Genomic DNA, 22,046 nt, shown 5'->3' with positions numbered 1-22,046 from the left:
ACTTTTTTAAAAATAAACCATTGAAAATAGCAAAAGTGCAGGCAACAGGTGCAAAGATAAAAAATAAATATATTTAAAAATTGATTTAAAAGCAAGTTTAAGAAACGTTTTGCAGTCATTAAGGTAGTGTGGGCAGTGTAAAAAAATGGGGCTTGTCTTACATCATCTGGGAAGTTATTCCAGGTTTGTGCTGCACGTTAACAAAACACGGCTTCACCATGTTTTGTTCTAACTTTTGGGATGGTCAGTAGGCCTGTCCTAAGGGCCCCAGAATGTTCATATGAATGTCAGAGATATACTGGTTTTGGGCCATGAGCCACAGAGTGATATATGCACAAGCAGTGAGATTTTCAAATTCATTCTCCGAGTGACAAGTAGCGAGTATAAAGATTTTAGAGGTGGGGTAATATGATCATATTTTAGCAGCAGCATTATGAATAAGCGGAAGCTGTCTTGTTTTAAAAGGCCTACGACTTTGGCCATTCCAAAGTCACAAAACACTGAACCAGAATAATAGACTCACGTCCTGTCTTTTAAAAAAAAGGGTAGGGATGCAGTCTGGGACGCTGCGTCCTTGTAAAAAATTGATATATATCATTTTGGCAAAGTGGAACTATTAGAATAAAGTGCCTGAGCTCACTGAGAGCGATGGCCACCTACGAGCCGACAAAGGGCCGTTGTTGTCAGACTGAAAAACCCTCCATGCTTTCCTCCACATTGTTTTGCAGTCATTCTCTAGTGGCTTCTCTCTGCAGTTTTGTAGTTTTTTGTACAATCACAAAAGGCATTCAGAAGCACAACAGACAGTACAGTCACTTCAGAGTAAAATATGCAGCCCATTTGTCAGAGGAAACATTTCATACATTTCTTATCACCATTTCTAAAGTGACGTAATTCTCGTCACATGTGTATGGGCTGACTTTATGTGTGTAGGTTGAAATCAGAAGGTGGAGGGCATAGCAGATAGCGTGACACCTAGGCGAGATGGCTGCCAAGCTGCAGACCACTGTTTCAGACCCAAGTAAGATAAAACAAGTAGTGTTTAGCATGAAATTGGTAGTATTTCCATGCTTCTTTTAAGTTAGACATTTGTTGCCAAAACATTGGCAGCATTTCCAGCAGTCAGCATGCCACCACAAGTAGGTGTTTATAGGCTAGACAATGGTTTTATTTCCAGTATCGATTGTTCCACCAAAAGCAGGTGTGTTTTAGCATGAGTGGTGGCATTTCCAGCAGGAAGTGTGCCACCAAAATCATGATTTTTTAGCAAGACATTGGCACAATTTCCAGCAGAAAATGTCCCAACAAAAGTATGTGCTTTTTGGCTAAACATTAGCAGCATTTCCAGCGGCTATTGTTCCACCAAGAGCGGTTGTTTTCTAGCAAGACATGGCGGCATTTCACACCATACTTCTGCCATCAAAAGTGGGGGTTTTTTTGTATTTTTTTATTATATCATATTTAGTGCAGTGCTCACTGTGGTGCATTTTATTAATCCAATGATTAAACTAATATTCTTTCAGAAATTCATAAAGCATTGATTTATCTGCATTTGGCTGTCATTCTAAAATTGAGAAGAGATCAATAAAGAACAAAACAGATTGATTGTGCTGTCATAAGACAACCACTTCCTCTGTTTGTTCTATGCCAGACATTGTCTCTGTGCATCTCTAATCTGCAACATTATCATTTTCTTCAAGCGTTACCTGGTAACACCAGCTGTCTGCAAAACAAAGGAACTAGCCATCCGCTATGGATGCTATAATTATATTATTATGTCTGTCTGATGACATTTTCCTCCAAAATGAGTAACCTTAAAAGTGATTTAAGGCTTTATGCAACACTTACTGACAGCATCTGGAAAATGGACACAAAAGGCCCCTGGGGGTATAATAATAACAACACATTCTAATCTTATTCTGGCAGCTTGCATAAATAGTCATTTGAGGTTGTCCTGTTCAGAAAAATGACAGCTTTGATTGCGTGTTCAAAGAGCCATAAAAACCCACAGTCAGGCTAAGCGCTGCAGCAGAAAGTCTTTTTTTATTGATTTCAAAGCTGCAGGAATCAGTGTGTCCATGTGAACAATGAATCAGGCGACTGTGTGATGTGACAGACATCGCTCGTCGTGACATATAACCTAGATCATGTGATAAAGTGATAAAATAAGGGAATTATTACCAAACCTGGCAGTTTTTCTCATATCTGTGGAGCCTGGAAGCAATGTTTAGCTGATTTTTTTTTTTTTTTTTTGCAAACTCTCCTCTTGGCTTGATTTATTTGTAAAACATGGAGAGAAGAAATGAAAGAAATTACCCAAAAATGTGTGTAAAATTAATAAAAAAATAAAAGTACTAGAAAATTTCCTGAAAACACAATAAATATAATAAGTAAATGGCCTGAAAAAATATAGTTATTCTGCAAAGGAATTTCTAATATCTAATATCTAAAATACTAGCTTTCTAGAAACATCTTGAAACTTGAGAGTTAGATATTTTTCTCAAAGGTTGCTTGAGACAAACCAAAGCTAAAAAACAGAGTGGATATTGGACTTGCAATTATTATGGTGGACACAAACAGAACTCAAAATGCATGTCATTTACACATCAAGCATGTCTGCTATAAATGGGCTGGCAGCAAGCGTCAAAAAGAAGTTATAGAGAAGGGTCACTCTTGTTCATGAACTCTTGTCTGATCGGCTGCCATTGAGCCATACATGCAGCATTCTGCTTTGAAGGCTGCCTGTAAATCCATTTTCAAAGAAACTCAGTCCATCTGCCAGCAGCGGTCTCCAGTGTATGTGTGAAATTTAACGTCAGATGCAACGAAAGAGGGGAGATTTGTAACAGCTGACTGACATGTGCTAACAAAAAAGCAGGTTTCTTCAGCTAAGAAGACCAGAATTCACAATCTGAATAAAACATTCCTCCCTCATTGAATTGTTGCTTCCGCATCCCATTCCTTGCACATCGAAGGAGCCAGCCAAAGAAAGAGGACACTGAAAGGTCCTCTCGCTGATTGTGTGAAAACATCCCCCTCTAAAGCATGACTTTGGCAAGTGAATTTGCTTCTCAGGGCTGGCGAAAGACAGCAAAGCCCCCACTCCTTTCTAAAGGGTCCTCAAGCAAAAGCACTCTTCAGCTGTTTGTGCCTGAATTAATACAGATTGCATCATTCCTCTCCTCGATCACCAGAGAGTCGTCAGTTTTGGCATAAGCCTTGTATTTTTGAGGAGGAGCTGGGGGTTCATTTCATTGCTTTTGGAACAATGTTGAAAAGTAGAAACACAAAAACAGCATACCAGCTCCAACAAATATAAGATTTGATGTCAATAGCTCAATATTTAGAGGATTCCGTGTTTCTGTTAACACAGGTTAGATGCAGAACTAACTGTCTGCTTTGTTAGCTGAAGCTAACACAGCTGCAGCAGCTCACATCCAACACTGAGCCATTAAACCAAAATCCTTACACAAACACCGAAATGGTGCTGTTAGTTCCACCTGTGCATTTCTTGCCATGTAATGACATAATGTGTGTTCGGAAAAAACATGGCTGATGTATGGTTAATATGCTCTCTGAATGTCGTTGTCGGTACATTTACAAGTATGTCATTGTTTAGCACTCAACACTTTAAAAGCTCTGAATCATGAATTGCCCTGCAGCACTCTATGACGTGAACGCAAGCTCAAGCAGATTCAGTAAATGTTATCACAACCTTATCAGATGTAAATTGACATTAGTTTGTCATTATTACCATTACTGGCCATCTAGCCTTTATCAATAATGCCACTTTAAAATGTCACAATCAGTGTTTAAGGAAAATTACTTTCCTTGACCTTCTCTAATTGACAGGTTTAAGATAAGAAACCTGGGAGGAAATCAAGAACATGCAAAGTGGCATTATATCTTATCTGATTGCACTCCTGAAGAAACTTCATTGTGCATAGCATATTTTGGTTAGTACCCTGTAAATTTCTACTAAAACAAACTCAAAGGCTGAAACAAATTGGTATTTTTTTGTATTTGTCCATGCATCTACATTTACGAAAACTGCATGTTTGTTGTCCAGCAAGTGATGGTGGCTGTGAGCTGTGCAGACTTACACAATAGTAGCAGCTCCAGCCAGGAACAGTGTGGGCCGTATCTCTCATCTCCTGCAAGGCCTCAGCACGCAGGTAGCCCAGCTCCCTCAGGCAGCCGTCGTGGAATACCCGAGTACAGATCCTGCAGGGGTACAGGTCGTCGGCCGTCCACACCTCACACACGTCACACATCTCATCGCTTACTGGCTGAAAACAGAGTCAGAATGCATGATTTAAATTTTGAAGATTTTGATCTGAAGTAGGCAGACATGAAAATTACAAATACACACAAGCAAGCTTTATCCCCTGTCCATTAAAGCGCTGAAAACAGGTCAGAAGGAAGGATTGGGCATCAGTCTTCTGAGTGTGGTTTGATGTTTGGAAGGGTAGTGTATAACACATTTGTAGTTTGTGTTGTGGTCTTTGCTTATGGTAGAAAGCACTGCCTTTGATATGACAATGATAGCGCCTCCCTTGTCTAACGTGTTCATTTCTCCCCAAACTTCTCTGTAGACTCCATTTACAGCCAGTATACACTCAGCTGTCAAGCCAGTGAAAATGATTGCAGAATTGCAGAATTGCAGAATGCTTGGCTGGTTAACCATAAAGAGATATTGTCAGTTTCCTTGCTTTTCTTTATCTCTGTTTCAGTGCCTTGGAACCAGCTTCTGGGCTGGAGGCACATCACAGATGAGATCATGTAAAATTTTCTCAGTCACAGTTTATCTTAACGTTGTGGCCTATTTCTTGTGACCTGATGACTCCATTTACATCAACAAGCTTTCTGCATCAACACCCCAGTCAAAATGAGATCTAGGGTGCCATTATAACTGTTGAAGAAGGTCATTTGTCAACTTCTAAGATGGGGTAATTTAACGAAAAATAATTAAAGTGTCCCTGCAGGCTTCAATTTTCATGATGCCAGACATGTGCACTGGATATAACAGCATACTGACTTTAGCTGCTCTTAAACTTACAGATAATTAAGTCTTGCCAAAAGATTGTACTAAAGGAAAGGCCATGTTCCTCACCTAAGGAGCATGATTTCTCCAAGCATATTTCCTTTCTCTTTGCGAGTTGTCATGAGATGTGTCTTGTATGTATCATTGACATTTTGGCCTGAGGGTAGTGAAGCCCATTGTGTGTCAGAGGTGGAAAAGATTCAACGTCTTGGAAGCATAAAATGCACTCAAAAATGTCAAAGCCGCCTTTGACTTTTATATTTCATATGGGCAAGGGACTCTAAAGTTCAAGGAACAACAAACTAAAAAGCAAATAAATAGGGAAAAAAAGCAATGAATCCACTGGTGAAAAGAAGATATTTATATGGGCTAAAGAAAAATGAAACAATCTACATTTTTGTCTGTTTAATGTGATGGTGAGGAACATTTCTTTATGACATTTTAAACACCAACATTTATCATCAACATCTAATGTACTACCGAGTGTCATCGGCATAACAATGAAAGTGACACCATGTCTATGAATGTTGTTGGTAAGGAAGCACATATGTGGAAAATGAAACTGGGGCCAAAATGGACCCTTTAGATGCACCTCACTTAAATGAAAATAAGAGACAGCTTCTAATGGAGATGCAAAACTTTCAATGTGACAAAAGGAGAACCCCTTTACTGTCATTGTAGATATACCATGAAATTATGTTTGGTTACTCTGAGGCTATGAAATAAAACAGAATGGCAGCTAAATTCAAAACACTGGGACAAGATAAAAAAGAAGGTAAAAACAACGGATAATAATGGAATGAAACTGTGACAAATAAGGCTTGGCATAAATTATACTTATAATGCAAAGTGTGTCTGAAATACATGGCAGCAGCAGGTTTAAAGTGCATTGTTTTTTTAAAGTACACATTTTTTTTTTATTTTCGTAAACTGCACTTATGTAACTTTGTTTTTTCTGAGCCTAACCTATATAACTTTACTTTCCTAAACCTAACTTACATTGCTTTGTGTGAAATATATATGATGCCTAACCATGATTCTTTTCCTAAACCTAACCTACGTAACTTTTCCTAAATCTAATCTACGTAACTTCTGCTTTCCTAAAAGTTTGACATTAAATATAACCTGATATCGTCCAACAATGATTCATGTTCTAAACCTAACCTAACTAATAGTGGCGCAATTTTTTTGGGCGCTAGTTCGTTAGATATCATATCAACTCTATATATGGATTTGTATTTTCGTAAGATATCATACCTACTAAACCCAGCTGTCAGAAGCATTAACTTGACAAAACATCCCAAAATATCGCTTTGTAGACTAGATACCATATATGTTCAGTTCCAGTTTTTGAAAACTTCCAAGTACAAATCTATTATTATTGCAAGGTAGACACTTTTATTTCTGTACCTCTTGTTAAAATGCAGCAGTATAGCAAGTTGCCAGGCAATGTTTACTCTTTGCAAAATAGAAAACCTGATGGTGTCAGTGCCCCTGTGAACTCCTTCCCCTGTTAGTCAGCGTCGCCCTGAATATGGTCACCTCTCTGAGCCAGCCAGCCCGCCCACAAGAAGCTCGCTGTGAAGAGCCCTCGCGCACAACAACAACACATCTCACAGCTAGTGTGGAAATAAAAGGCCTTAGAGAAAAAAAATAATTTAAGCAAATACTTTCTCACCTTCAACAAGGGTGTTTAGATAAAGTTTAAGAGTCCCTTTACAGTCTGACTAAACTGCTTTATCATAATGCCTAACTTCAGGGAGGAAAAGAGATAATACGCTGCCGTTGCCATGGAGACACTTTGACATCGTGCAGACATCTCTGTAATCCCAGACTTGGGGATTCATAATGTGTTTTGTCAAAGTAAAAGATATTTTTTATATATTCCTGATTTAAATAACACCCTGGCCATGAACTGATCTCTTGCCACTGCTCTATTTAGGCCATCAGTAATACCTGCTCTTTAATTTTCAGGTCCACCTCCACAGGCTGGTCATCATCGGCTTCCCTTTTGGGACGCACAAAAGCTGGCGGTGTGAGCTGATGGCTCTTGTCAAGATCTTCAGGCTCCACTCCTTTTCCATCCCGTAACCTCGACCAAGCCTCCTGGTTGACCTTACACTCATCCTTCGTCGAAGCCGAGGCCTGCTGAGAGGTCGACGGACCTGCACTATTGTCTGTTTCCTCTTGCTCTGCCTCTTCTTTGCTCTTGTCATCATTATTGGCTGACGGTTTGGCAGGGCCTTCGCCTTCCTCTGCTTCCCCCTCAGCCTGCTTGGGTGGGGCAGGACGGTCTTTGATGCCCGCCTGGAAGGCAGAGACGACAGCGTTGCACCTCTGCACTTTCTCCACCTGCTGCTTCTTTGACATGAGCACCCCCATGGCTGCAGACAGAAGGAGAGACAAAAGGACAAAGAACAGTTAGACAGGTACACTGCATTTATGGCAGAACAGTCATTATCCAAGATAAAAGGTCTATTGTGTGGGATTTCATAGCATCTAGCATAGACAACTGCAGAACTGAAACTTCTCCCATATGCAAAGCACGTAGGAAAACTATGGTGGCCAAAGCAAAAATTGCGATTGGCCCTTTCAGGAGCGAGTCTTTGGGTTGTCTACTCTGGGCTACTGTAGAACAATACTGTTTACAAGTCCCTAAATCCTTCAGGCAAATTTATAAATTTTAGGGCGAAGGAATGACCTACTCTCCCTCGGACTGCCTGATACTCATTGTCTGTGTTGGTTGGATTGATAAGGTTTAGGCAAGTGGTTAAAATTGTTGTAACGGGCCATACATATGCTGCATATTTAACCAACTGGAAAAAACGCAAGGCTGAGCACTGGGTGCTAGTCTTGTGTCTTGTGTCTACCCTGTGCCAACTTTCATGTGCACGGAGGCAGGTTGAGTCTGAGGTTGCAAAGCGACCATAAACAGCCCTATCATTGCCCTTTTACCAGAAATCCTGAGTACATAGCTAATCTTCTCCAAGGTGTTTCTTAAGTGTGTATTGGACCTAAAATAGTCCTTGAGAGAGATGTAAAGCTCAGGTTATCTCTAGATGAAAATGATCAACTTCTCCTCCTGATATTTATGGAAGAAAAGATTGATATCTGTTGGCTTTGATTGGTTGTTTCTTGTCACATGTGGTGTACACTGCTGCGTTCCAAAGTTGAACTCATCACAGGATGCAGCCGTTGCGCCCTGAAAAACAGGTGCTTTGGAACATGTGCTCGTTGCTATGGCAAAGACATCCCTGAGTATCATTTCTCAGGAGATAAACTCTCAAAAAGTCAGTCGGTCTGTGTCTGTGATTGGTGCGTGGAAATATGTGACATTACCTTTTCCAGTTAAAAAAGGCAAAACAAAAAACACAAATACAGGCCATGCCCTTCATTGTAAGAGGCTGAACAGTTTTACGGGGCTTTTAACTAACCTTGTACTCAATACCAATACATACACTGTCACAGCTACAGTATGTGTCAGTGAATACTCAGTCATGTATAGTGCAAAGACACATGGATGTCATTTACCTCCCATCAAAAGGATATGCAGACATGCACTTGACCAGATCAGCCATTTTAAGAATGAGTAAAACTAATAAAATAAAAATAAAAACTGATAAAGGTACATGGCATGGATGGTAAACGAACTGAAGAACTTTGTGGTGCAATCATGTTTTTCTGGAAAAATAAGAAATTAAAAACACAATATAGACAATGTAACAACTAGCAGCAGTCATACAGATGAGATTATTAATCTATGAAAAAGATTTACTCAATCACTTTACTCACTTTCTCTTTCTATACTCTCTTTTTAAATCCCCCGAATCTCTTTCCATCAGCATCAATGTCCCTGCTCTCCTCTCCTTATTACTAATAAACCCTGCCCAGCTGCTCCTTTTCCCACATTTCTGTGACTCACTGCTAGTATTTCACTGTTCACTCCACACTAAAATGTAGATATTGACTCAGATTAGGTTTTGCTTGCATGATTCAAGTGATGAATACTAAGGTGTAAACTAAGAAAGTAGGTCCCACGCCTCACAGCACACTGAAAGAACACTACATTGCACATTTTTATATACACCACAAATGAGATTCCAAATCCCAAACAGGGCCCCTGCAATGGCAACAGATGTTTGAGAAAACATAAGCAAGCGTGACTATGTTGCCTTGCAAACAAATGTTCCTTTTCATACCATTTTCAGTAAGAGATACTGAACACATTGATGCAGAAATCTATACTTTGCTCTAATGTGTCTGCGGCTCTCCACAACTCATCATGCAAACTGTGAAGAGTTCTTGAAAACTGTTGACCATGGACAGATTTTCAGCTGATGCTTACGCACATGCTTTTCTCTTCCAACAATGTCTCACAGCAATAAATACTCAAGGGGGGCTTTGATTTTATGCCGACTGAGGTGTTTTTCCATTCAATGTCTCCAACCTAATTTTCTAAACTGGTCAGGGATTCATGCAGGTGTTGACCTTCCAACCAAAGGTCTTCCTCTTCAGTCTGTGCAAGAAACATCCCCTGCTTTCTGATTGGTTACTTAACTTCCACAACTATGTCAAGAGGCCAGATTTTACCCATCATTCAGAGAATACCTAGAAAGTTAACCTTTGGTGTGTGTGCATATGACATATGTGCTTCTTTTTAATGGTCCCACGTGGGAATACATACACAGCATCAACCTACAGAGTTCAGCCAACCGTCAATATCTAACATCACTTCTCCTCAATTCCGACTGTTCGCAGAATGAAGTGAGTTGAGATGAGAAAGGATAAGATAAGATCAACTTTATTGATCCCCAAGGAGAAAATTAACTTCTCTCTCTCTGCAGGTTTTCAATGAGTTTTTGCTGGTTATTAAAGTGAATGCCTTTAGACTGCTGAGCTTTCATCTGAAACAAAAAGACTGTTTGTTTTTCACAATTCTAGTTTGATTTTGGCAATAAAAGAGTAAGGCTTATGAATTCAAGGCATTTGTATACAATAAGCTATATGCCATGACATGTTGTCATGCAGAAATCTGCAAAAACTGCTAAATCTGGAATTGTAGGGAACACTGTCCCAAATATTTTCACATCATTGCATAATTCCTGAACATATCAAGATGCTGTAAACAGTGCAATAAAGTAAAAAAAAATGCAGACACTGACTTAGTTCTCATTTCCACTTAAGTGAGACACAACCATGAATTCCATTATTGAAAAAAAGGCGCCTGTTGTGGATTCAAGTTGATTACATGGTACTTATGGGACATGTGTATTTGCTCTCAAATGCAATCCCATCCATCAACGCTCCACATAAGTGCTTGAGTGAAATTCAATCGCATTTATCTGAGGTGAAATTGGAGTCATTCTCTGTCTTCCTCCCAGGCTAACACTCTAATAGCCTTCCAGGCCTCATGTTCTCAAGCTGCTGGTGGACTCTAGGCACTTCATAGACTGTAGCAGGTACAGCACTTATTTGTAGACTTCGACACAGGCTTCACTGTCTCTGGTTTCATGCATTTAAATGATCCAAAAAAGACATCTAGGATACAAACACTGACATGATATGTTGTTACTGTTCAAAAGAACCAAAAGTGTCTCTGTTTCTCTGTTCTACTTTGGTTTGCTTTCATGCAGACAAAACAGAGGTAAAGTGATACTTCAATGATTACTGCGCTGAATATCTATTTTGGCTGGTGTCTCTCTCTCTAAGGGAGGTCAAAGGTCAAGTCACAGAAGAAGAAGCATAAGAAGTAGCACAGCAATCTTTTTCTCATAGTGGTTTTTGTGATATCTCACAAATAAGTGCCCCACAAATGACATTATGTACTTAACGAGTTAGGTAAGTTAGGCTTAGGCAAGTACAGTTAGAGAACTCCAGTAATGAGTCCTAAAACCTGGAAATGAATTTCAGCACCTCCGGTTCCTTTGTCTTAAAGTCAGGGGGTTTTCTGAATGTGTTTTGTGCTTAGATGTCTGAAATAAGATCTGTGGTAAACACTATTTTAAGAGATTTTCACACATTTTGTTTTTTACAACATAAAATATGTCAGTACATAACACACTTGCAAACTTTGAAACTCTCAGGTGTTTTTAAATATGCAGTTGCTAACAAGTGGCTAAATGAGACTATCACATCAAGCCACGCTGAACAACGCAGTGGCAATGCGATCATAGTGTAGTAGTAGTTCATTGCCTAACAATAGCTTTTAACTTCAGGCGATTACATTTAGGTTCCAAAAATCCTGAAAGTGATGTTTATTTGTGTAAATTGTCTTGCTGAACAAAACCTGTGAGAATCATCCAAAATCCAATGGAAAAACCCCATAGGCCTTTTGACAAGGGAACCAGGGCCAAGTTGCCATTGTTATTTTAAAACACCCATGTACTAACTGTGCAGCTTTGCTCTGATCTGTAGAAAAACTGGGGCTGACTATCATCCTCAAGGACAACCACTTCATTTAAAAGGTCAGTGTTCCGAGTTACAAAGCCCTCCTGCAGTCTAATAAATGACAGCAGCATGCTGTGAATATACAATGATTAAAAAGACACATATGCAGGCCTGTGGAATACTAGATAGGCTGTTATCCTTACTGCAGGAGTGACAATCAGCTCAGTGGGTTTAGCGTAGATAAGCCTAGGCTGAAAGGATCTGCTCCATTATTTTAATGCAGGTGTAGTTTAGATTAGTTTTGGGATAAGAGGGAAAAGAGGAAATAAAAGGATGCTTTATCATAATGTCTATTTACAATATAATTCACAGTAACAGAATCCAAATGGATCCACCTCCAATAGAATAATCTTCTGGAAAGAATCTCTTTCCAAATACTTTAAACTTCTTCTTTTTGATAGAAACAGCAAGCTACACACAACAGTCGACTCATGACTAATGACTCAAGTCACAAGATAACTTGACTTTTAGTTTCACACTGGACATGAACACCAGCCTCCTGTACCTAAGTCCTGTACTTGGTGGACCAATCCACCTGTTCTCCTGGCTGCCCTAGGAGGACTTTTGCACTTTTATATTATGTCTGTTGCTCTGATTCCGATTCTGATTCTGATTCTGAAGTTATCTGAAAGCCAAGTCTCATGCAGATGCTAAAGGGTGTGTTTTGCATCTATATCTGACACCAAGGGCCACTGCACAGGCCATGCTTTTGACGCCCTTTGAGTAAGGTCAGGCTGATAGGAGAGAACCAGCAAAACCACCTCCTGCCCATGTAATATCTGTATTTTTTTCTGATTTTTCTAAAACATTTGCTGATTTGCTTTTAGTTTTACCTCTTAACATGTCAAAGGATCACAAGTAGGCACTAATCACAAATTAATCGCAAGAAAAGCCAAAAAGGCTGGGAATCTATTGTGCAAACTATTGAGTAAAGTAGGTTTCTGCAAGGTCCATGACAGTCCGACAGAGGTTGCGGCATTTTACTCATAAACACAAATATCAACCCCATTGTGGTGCTAAAGATAAAGTCTGAATATCACCACCTCTATAGGAACCATGAATGTCTGTGCAGTATTTCATGGCAATTCATTGATATTCAAGTGGTTGTCGAAAACACTTGAATGTATAAACATCTCTGAGCAGAAGCATCCAAACAGATGCATTGTATAAATACAGGCTATGTAGTGACTGCAACAGGATGGCAGACTGATTATTATAGGGACTTAATTATCCACTGAAGTGACCTTCCCACTCTGGCTCGGAACAGCGCTGGCATAGACATGAGACAGCAACAGCCTTTAGATGCCAGAGATGCCAACTTGTGAACTGCCGCCTCTTTCACATGAACCGTATAAAAAAATAAAAAAAATCATGTTTGAAAGCTTTTGCATGCTTGAAGACAAAGCTTAAAATAATGGTATGGTTGATATATTGGTTAGATGCCACCACCACAGCTTGATCCTCAATTACTGTGCAGTGCAGATAATGGACCGTGCCATTTTAAATGAGATAATCAACAATAAACAAATTGTTCTTTAATAGCCAGAAAAGGCTTCGTAAACACTGGGAGGAAAATGAGAAACAATAATAATAAACTAAGAGCTATTACAAGCCCCAAGGCCTTTGTACACTCCATCAAATCAATATCAGCAGTAAATAGCCCAAATATGTTTTTGTAATCTTTTGAAAAATCAAGCAATCAAAAGTCACATACTCATTCCTCCACTATAGAACAAAAAATATGTACAAACAACAACAAAAAGCAGATAGGGAATAATGGTGTCTTATTTTTTTTTTTTTTTCTTTTTGCTGCATAATAAACAAAAAACAAATCCATAACAATTTTTAATGGACATAAACACTCGTGTACATACAGAAGAATTGCATGATGCCAGAAGGAGGATGCAGACAGGATGAAAATTAAGTACTTCTCATAAATTAGCATTTTTCAGACAAAGCTGTTAGTAGAGTCAGTAGTGATGAGGAAATATCTGTGCACACGAAGGACCTTGTCACTTTTAGGTTAACTTATGAATTTTAAATAAGGGCCGTGTGTTTTTTTCTCTCCCTTGATTCTGACACAAATGGGTCAGTCCTTGGCTTTGATACCTGAGTTTATTAGATAGCGCGAGTAACCTGCTTCTTGGTTGCTTTGCAAGTCTGCGATCCTAAAGCCTTTGACCACAATCCTGTCAAACTGCTCAACCCTTCTTCCTACATGACTGACAGCAACATTTGTGCAGCTTAATGCTTGCATGCGCTCCATGCTCACAAAAGAGATAGCTGATGTGTTTGTTTTTCATCCATGACAGCACTCTAGTGAGTGTCTACAAAAAAGATACATAAACCTGTGTCAAGAAAACTATCACGATCTTATTTTTGTAGTTTTGGCTATCATTCCAATCCCTAAAGCCTATTAACATCGTAATTGCTGAAATCTTTAAACACTAAAATTATGCAGCACATTCTCATCCCAACTCATCACATGGTGCTGCTCTGTCAGTGATGACATCATGGTGGGATGACATTATGGTGGGATGATGCAGCCCGTTACCGTGATAGCAACGAATGCACATTGAGGTCCGGTTGGATACGGAAGGTGGCTTTTGGCATCAACTTGTATGCTGAAAGCATTGACAGAGCATCACTATTTAATGAGTTTGCAGTGAGAACGGGCTGAAATATGCCTGAAGGGACTAGAAACACAAGCAGTTTGATGATCATATAGCTTTGAAACACATATCCAAAGTTATTAGGAAAACACAGTTAAAGGCAAACTGTAGCTTGAAATAGTTGTACAATTCTATATTGTAAACATTCAGTACAATTATAGATTTATATGCATAGTTTGAGATGTCTTATAACAATATAGATTTCAGTAATAAGCCACTTTGATCTTTAGAGGAATGTCTTGTAGTTGTCCCAAGATTAAGACCGGTGGGTAAGGGAGATTGTGGCTTTTCAATAACTGCTCCAAAGCTTTTTGCTCTCAAGAAAATGTTCTCCCTGGTGGTTTTTAATATTTTATCATCTTTTTCCATAATGTAATTGATCTTACCAGTCTTATTTTGTCCTATATTTGTGTCCACAAAATAATGCTTTGTAATTTCTAATACCTCTTTGTTGTTGTTGTTGTTGTTATGCCTGTTTAAAATTTATCTATTTGTGTGCCATTCACTTTTATTTGTACAGCACTTCAGTCAACTGCGGTTCTTTTTAAATGTGCTATATACATACACTTGATCTGATTTCATTTCATTTGTTTTTGCTGTTTCTGGTTCCTTTTTTCATGGAGGCTTGTTCTGTCCCTCATGTGGGAATGTCAGAGAGCATCAGCCAGCTCTGCTCTGATTGGTCCGGACTGATTGTTTCAACCTGACAATGAATGAACTCTCAATCAAGCAGATCACAATCACCTGGGAGATGAATGTGTCTGTGACTACATATTGCCTGCTCTGATTTGTGATGGTGGTTTGATTCTGCCTGAGGAAGATCTCTGTTAGACTGAAATCCTGCACAGTTTAAGTTACCTGGAGCTTCCAATACAATGAAAGGAGCTCCTGTCTCATTCTTGCCTTAGTTTGACTTTTTTTATCCAGCAGCTGTAAAAGTTGTTAGAATAGGCAAACCTTCACCCTGATGTTCCATTGGACTTAACACCCATTTCTCCAACAGCCCATTATCCACAAAACAATCACCTATTGCTCTAAATTCCCATTTCTTTGAAAACACAAGTGTTTTTCACTGACCTGTCCCTGCTTTTAGAGCAACTTTTTCTGCCACCAAACATGAGTGCTTTAAGACCATACTTGATCTTTTCCTAACCATGGCTTTTGTGCCTAAAGCTAATCACACACTAACCGCAGTGTCGCTGACAAATTAAGCATATTCATGGTTTCCAGATATGAATAATATGAATATTTTTATTGGGCTGTCTGACTGCAAAAAGTGTGTATTTTCTGAAAAAGGTGACCTTGCTCAGATGTCCCAGTGAGCATTTGTTTTTGTCCAAAAAAAAGGGGGTTTCAGTCCAATGGGACATGTTTTGGACTAACAGAGATGTGGAATATTGGACTGTCAAAACAATAGGCAATCCCCATTCATAATGTCAGCCACTAGCATGCTGACAGGAAATACAAAAATAATTAAATAATTTGGTTTTGTTCAGAGTTCTTTTTTCCTCACTTACACTTCCTTAAAGGGATTTTGCCACATCTCCAATATAGCAATTACTTTAGTGTGCACAATGGTATCATACTTGATAGAAATGATGACTGAAACTACAAAAAATCAGACACAAGTTGTGATGAATGGCAACTTCTTCTTCAAGGGCCAAATAAATCAAAAAAGCGATATCACCAAGACTCAGCAGTCACCCAAAGTCACCCCTCATATTACATTTGAGGGCAATAGAAGCTGAGGAGGATGGGATAAATCTCCCTCAGGCTTGACGTTCACTAGACTCCTGCAGGAGCAGCTGCCTCTGCTGCTTTGCTCTCCTTCCCGGACCCCTCTGAATGATTTAAATGCCCCTGGATAAAAAAAGATCTGGACGAAGCGGAGGAAAACAGGGCCACTCCTTGGGGCAGAACCTGACATATATGGCAGAGGAAATGTTATTCTGTCAAGCTGCACTGCGACAGAGTATTCTCAAGATGGTGAAGTATAGCAGCACTTCACTCATTCGTGTGTCTCAAGTGACACGATCTCGGATATTCATCCATATTCTTAAAATGGAGAAGTGAATCCTTCCTTTTGTATCCCATTTTCTCTGACACTTTATTTTTCTGCGCATGACTCCAAGAAACATTTTAGGTTCAATATATATTCAGACTCTTGATTCATGTCAGCAGTTGAGTGTGACGAGCTCTCAGATGATGAAGCTCTCTGGAGCATCTTGATTTAATTAAATATTGATGATTTCAGAGGGAGGTGGCACCAAAGTGCTTTTCAAATCCTTCAGATTTTTTTCTGCTCCTCTGAGTAATCCTTTTGTAGCCCATGTACACCTCACTCATTAATTTAACACTACCAGACCATGTCGGGCAAAACACACTTGTTCCGGCTGTATTGGTTCACAACAACAATAACATCCAACACACTGGACTGCTGCTCCATCATTGCTATGTGAAGTTTCACCTGAACTCATTTTGTGATTGTCATTTTGTGTTATGCATCTCAATAAATCATGTTGCTGGATCTATTTTTGTCACACAGACTGGTGAAAAGAGATGAATATATTATGCTTAAACAGGAAATGAATCTTTCCATCTTCTCCTGTAAGCAGCAGTGTATTAGAGGCCAATAGGGACACCTTAAGGTCTGTATTAGTATTCAGTCCTCTGCTGCCCAAGTGTCACCATGGGGATGTTATTGAGATCTACAGGAGCTCATATAACAGCCATTCATTAGTCTGCGGAAAGTAGTCACTACCACCAGATGTAAGTGTCAACAGTTGCTCGCTCTGCCAATTCTTTTGCGGAAACAGATTTTTCCTTCAGTTAGAATTACTTATATATGTGGTGCATTTGGCTTGCCAGGTGCCAGAAAGAATACTGCTTTAAGATCAAGGTCACAGTGACTACGTGACAGAAAGCCGCATTCAACAATTTAGTTCATGTAGCTTCACCTTTAAATGTGGATCTTATAATTGCACATGACCTACAGAGAAAACAGAATTGAGGTGTGTTGTCTAACAATCCATACATCTGAACATATCTGTAACGTATTTGGCAAAACAGCCTTAAAATAAGTATTTTAGGAGACACGACTTATTTTGAGTCATCTGAACCAGCACAGCACTCCAGCAGCATGAGTGGTTTCCAGCGTTTTGGCTCGTGGCCCCTTAAAACCAAGCAATTTTGCAATCATTCATCACAGGTTAAGTGTGAATATGTGTTGTTGGGAGTTCAACCAGAGTTTTTTTTTTTCATTCTCAGGTTTTATTTTCAGGGTCATGGAGAGGTAGACGTATTCAGTGCTTCACTAGAAGAAAAGTCAAGAAGAAATACGAAATAGAATTTTTTTGTGATCTTAAAGGACAAGTGTGGAATTTAGTGGCATCTGGCGGTGATGATTACACATTTCAACCAGCTGAAACTTCTCCCATGTGTCAAGCATGGACTCCTGGTTAAAATTCCCTCATTGTTCAGGAGGTTTCAACCAGGAGCTGAATTATCTGCATAGGTCTATTCGTCCCCGAAACAAATGGACCAGGTTATTAAAACAGAGGGGCTGCTAACTGTTAGCACAGCACCTGCCGATGTGTGATCATCTTTCTTGTCTGATAACTTAAGATCAAGACATTCATGAGATTTTTACTGGGAGCCGAATTAACTGCAGAGGTCTCATCTTCAAAACAGATGGATACGGTGATTTAAACTTGTAAAAACACAAACTAATATATTTTTATGTTACAAATCAGTGTTTCTCCAATGCTGTCTGGCTTGCTGCAGAGGGGCTGCTAACTAAGGTGGTCAGTGCCAAAACAGGAATGACCCCATCTAGAGCCAATGTTTGGTTAATGCATTCTGGGCTACTGTAAAAAGGTGGAGGACTCCTTGGACAAGGACCTGTTCCCTTTGTAGATATAAACAGCTCATTCTAAGGAAACAAAAACATAATTGTTCTCATTTTTAGGTGATTATACATTAAAGAAAACTTGAATTCCAACAAAGTCTAACTTTGGGACCTATTAAGTGGCCAGGTTAGGATAGGAACCAGTGCTCTACATGACAAACAATACAGCAAATACAATCATTTTAATCTGCAATTTTTCATTCTTTGTACCCCACTAGACAACAATCTTAAAAGCCCTCGTTTACAAGCTACATTTGTCAAACACACTGTTCCGTTAATGTTCATTTTACATCATAATAACTTGAAAAGGATGCTAATCTGTATCTGGCTTTCCTCCCATGTTATGTGTGTTCCTCTCACTGTATGAGTCTCTTCCCAAAGCTGTTGGATGTCACTGTTATGTGCTGATTAGAATCCCAACCAGCCCTCCTTTTCATTCCTTGTTTCAGGGGAGGAGGGGGGGTGGATTTTTTGAATGGAAGTACCACAAAGCATGCCTTTTCATGGGAATGAATCCCCCCTTTAGCCGAAGATCTCACCCACGGACCAGGCAAGCAAAGACCTGGAACTAATTACACTAACGAGTTCACCCTGATCGCTGTAATAGCGAGTGAGTGGAATCATTAACAGCCATTTAAAACATGCAGATGGACGTGCACTTCAACACACACACAGCTAAATAAATCAAATACAAGGGCTTAAGTGTGGTTGTAAGTATGGCTCTTGATGCTCGCTGGTCAGCCCTATCGCTTGTGGAAGAAAACCACTGCTGCATGCATGAAACTCCTAGTACCTGAGCACAACAACCTTTTCCAAAAAATGCTCAGTGCTCAACAAATGCATATGAATAGGGTTGAAATTCAGTTAGTGAACCAACCAAAAAAGTCTCTGAATGGAGGAGGAATTTAAATCTCAATGCATCGTTAGACTGGAGACATCATGTTGGCATTCAGGCACTGCCAGGCAGAGAGGCTGTGCCAACCGAAAAATGCTCTGAGAGAGTCTGACAATAACCACCGTGCAGGCGGCAGTGAAGCAGCTCGGGGCTGGAGGGATCTGTCACAGACTGAGGAGCAGGACTCACTCCAAGGTTAACACCGAAACTGGCTTGTTTGTGGACCTGTGTGGGCTGGGAGATAACAACAATAGGGTTGTATGCAAAGACTGATGGAGACCTTAATGGACAGCAGCACTTCCTTGTAGGACAGTGCTTTGGAAAAGTGTACAGAGCGGCTGGGGACGAGGCAAAGTCTGTGTGCTGCAGAGAATTATCCAGCCATGCCATTAGTTGAGTCTCTCATTGGTATAACTTCCTGTATAAGGTCATAGAAGAAAAACAGCAGCCTGGTGCTTTACTCTCCCAATGATGTACATGCACCAAATACTCCTAGAACTCTGCCATTTGTGTCTTTTGATTCCAAATTATTATTATTTTTTTAAAATTTTCATGCATTGCACTGCTACAAACGGAATAAGAAAACAAAAGCAGCAGCCGTGTGAACTCTCGTAGTTTGATAACAACCATGACGCGTATCCACACCCATGTGGATGCTGACCTACATATTCATCCCATGCAAGCATCTGTAATGAGGCTTTCCAGCAAACCCACCTAGTCCCGTCCTGTGTTTGCAACCTCAACAACAACAAAATCTAGACCAGCATAGCGTCCCGCATGGCAGTTTTCAGTTTGTTATGTAACCCTTTAAAAAGCAGCGCAGGGAGAGATGCGTGTGTGGACTCACCGTAAAGAGTCGAATCTTGTGTTCACCTCGACTTTATGTGTATCCTTTCTGGCTCACGCCCGGCCGTCCAGCATGGCAAGACTTTGCTCAAATGAAGTATGTGCGCCCTTACTCGCCTGTCGGAAGCCCCGCAGAGAGATGATGGCACGGCAGTTTATTATTCCTTCCCCCCTCTCACAGTCCCACAGAGGAAAATTTACAATCGGAAGCAGCTTCTGGCAGCGATAGAGAGTTCTTCCAAGAGCCGCGGACAGCTCCGGTGCTGAAATCTTTTTCCTTTTTTCTCTTCCTTTCCCCTCCTTTCTCTGAGCTACTCCCTCGGCATCTGAGGAGACGCGCAGCTCGCTGGCAGTTGGAGGCAGGAGGAGAAGACCTTGGTGCAGACTCACAGGCGGCCACTGAAGTTCAATCACGGATTTATAACCATCATTTTTGCAGCCCCCTCCCCCTCCCGAGAGCCCTGGTCGTGATCGTTTTAGGTTAACAACTTGTGGGCTCGAACTTGGAGCGTGTTGATTGGACAGGACCACCAGGACCCCGCAGTTCCCAAAATAATGACGTTAGAAAAGATGCTTCCTCAGCAGCCAATTACATCTCATAGACATCTAAAGCGTAAAGGGAGTCATTAGGAGACTGGGCGATTTTTGAATTCCATTTGAGTCATTTTTTTTTACCATAATGGGGGGGGGGGTATGTTTCACAGCAAGAGGAGCCTGGAGTCAGAATTTAGCATTAGTGTGACATAGAGGCATCTTATGCATGCAGAGCTGCATCTGCACAGTGCAGATTAAATGTACTGCTGTGATTCTGAGAGGAGAGCTTTAGTAAGATTTTTAAAAATCTGCCATAAAAATTCAGATTTATAACCACTTTAATTTGGGGATTAAACAGCAATTTATGTGGCTCTCAAATCTTTTAACATAATTAATGGAGTGTTTCCGCTTGTATTTGGTTTTTGCAATTATCCCAAAACAACCTCCACTTAAAGAGACAGTTCACCCCAAAATCAAATATATATATATATATATATATATATATATATATATATATATATATATATATATATATATATATATATATATATATTTGCATGCAATATTATTTTTCAGATCAGTAATAATTAAATTTTTTTTCTGTCATTAACAGACAACAGAAAAAATAACCTTGCTTACGCTTTGCAACACTCTTGGTTCCTTCTAGCATCAGTTCTACATGGAGTTTTACATGCAGTGACACCTTTGTGCAAATATAATAAATAATCCTCCCCAGGGAGAGTAGATAAAATTGAAATCCATATACATCAGCATTTTTCAATACAATCAAGATATCCACACAGTATATCAAAGCATAAATGTGTTACTATTTGCACATAATATTTAAATCTCCAAGCACAGAAAATTTAGGTGTATACGTGGTGTGAGAACTCACAAACATAAAGAGCTGAGTCAGCATCATTAAAAGAGGCTCTCCAGGGTCTACAGCAGGGTGTATGGTTAATGTATGAACAACTGGTATGCACCATGTTCCACTGTGTTGTTCCACAGCCTGCTGGTTCAAATGGAAGGCCATGCATTATTGATGAAGATGTAAGTGCACACTGACCCATTGGTCTTGAAGGGAAGAGGAAGAAATGGCCAGCTATGGTATGTCACCAGGGAAACCTGACCCCTCACCTCCCTGACTGTGACACTTTTTGCCGTGTAGTCACCTCTACGCTTTACAAAACAAATGGAACATGGATTTTCTTTCCATGTCGGCTAGATTGTGTTAGGCTACTACTGACTTCTTGTTGATGAGCGTAACACATTAAAAGATACATTACAGATCTGACAATCTGAATGTGTGTCTCATGTCCTTTCTGTTTTGATTTTTTTTTTTTTTTGCAAGTGGAAGTTGACGTGAAAAAAAATGAATCTAAGTATGCAACCCTTAGAGACCAGAGCAATTTGGCCTAATTTCTGTCAAAAAGATGGGAAGAGGGCAATGAGTAATAAATGAAGAAATTACCCAAAAATTATTAAAAATCACACTAATGGCAAATATCATGACAAAACTTATGGGTTGCAATGAGCCCGAAATTACCAATACCTTATACACATAACATATGATAAGAAAATAATGAATACATATCTGGATGAAAACAACTAAAAGAAATATAGCAAACAAATGAAGCAATGCAAAAAAAGGCAAAAAGCAAACAGTCACACCTAGTTTTTCAAAATAATTTTCTGAAT

The 22,046-nt window shown here is 39.7% G+C and overlaps 1 protein-coding gene across 2 annotated transcripts in view; it reads right to left on the bottom strand.

Moving 5' to 3' along the window:
• phf24 (PHD finger protein 24) overlaps positions 1-20,403 on the bottom strand; it is a 35,098-nt gene extending 14,695 nt beyond the window's left edge. The window contains exons 1-3 of one of the 2 annotated variants that reach the window (XM_088071101.1): positions 19,813-20,403; positions 7,001-7,428; positions 4,104-4,289 (exon numbers count right to left, since the gene is read on the bottom strand). In XM_088071101.1, coding sequence (XP_087927227.1) covers positions 4,104-4,289; positions 7,001-7,426 — 612 coding nt within the window. In that variant the 5' untranslated portion in view covers positions 7,427-7,428; positions 19,813-20,403. The remainder of the gene's footprint in view (positions 1-4,103; positions 4,290-7,000; positions 7,429-19,812) is intronic. The other variant, XM_042509480.2, reaches the window with a different exon arrangement.
• Between the last annotated feature and the right edge of the window lie 1,643 nt (positions 20,404-22,046).

The sequence above is a fragment of the Plectropomus leopardus genome, chromosome 20 (assembly GCF_026936395.1).
Source record: "Plectropomus leopardus strain MGB_pleo_1.0 chromosome 20, ASM2693639v1, whole genome shotgun sequence".
Classification (NCBI taxonomy): Eukaryota; Metazoa; Chordata; class Actinopteri; order Perciformes; family Serranidae; genus Plectropomus; species Plectropomus leopardus.
The sequence above is the reverse complement of the archived record's forward strand: the minus strand, read 5'-3'. Positions and strand labels throughout refer to the sequence as shown.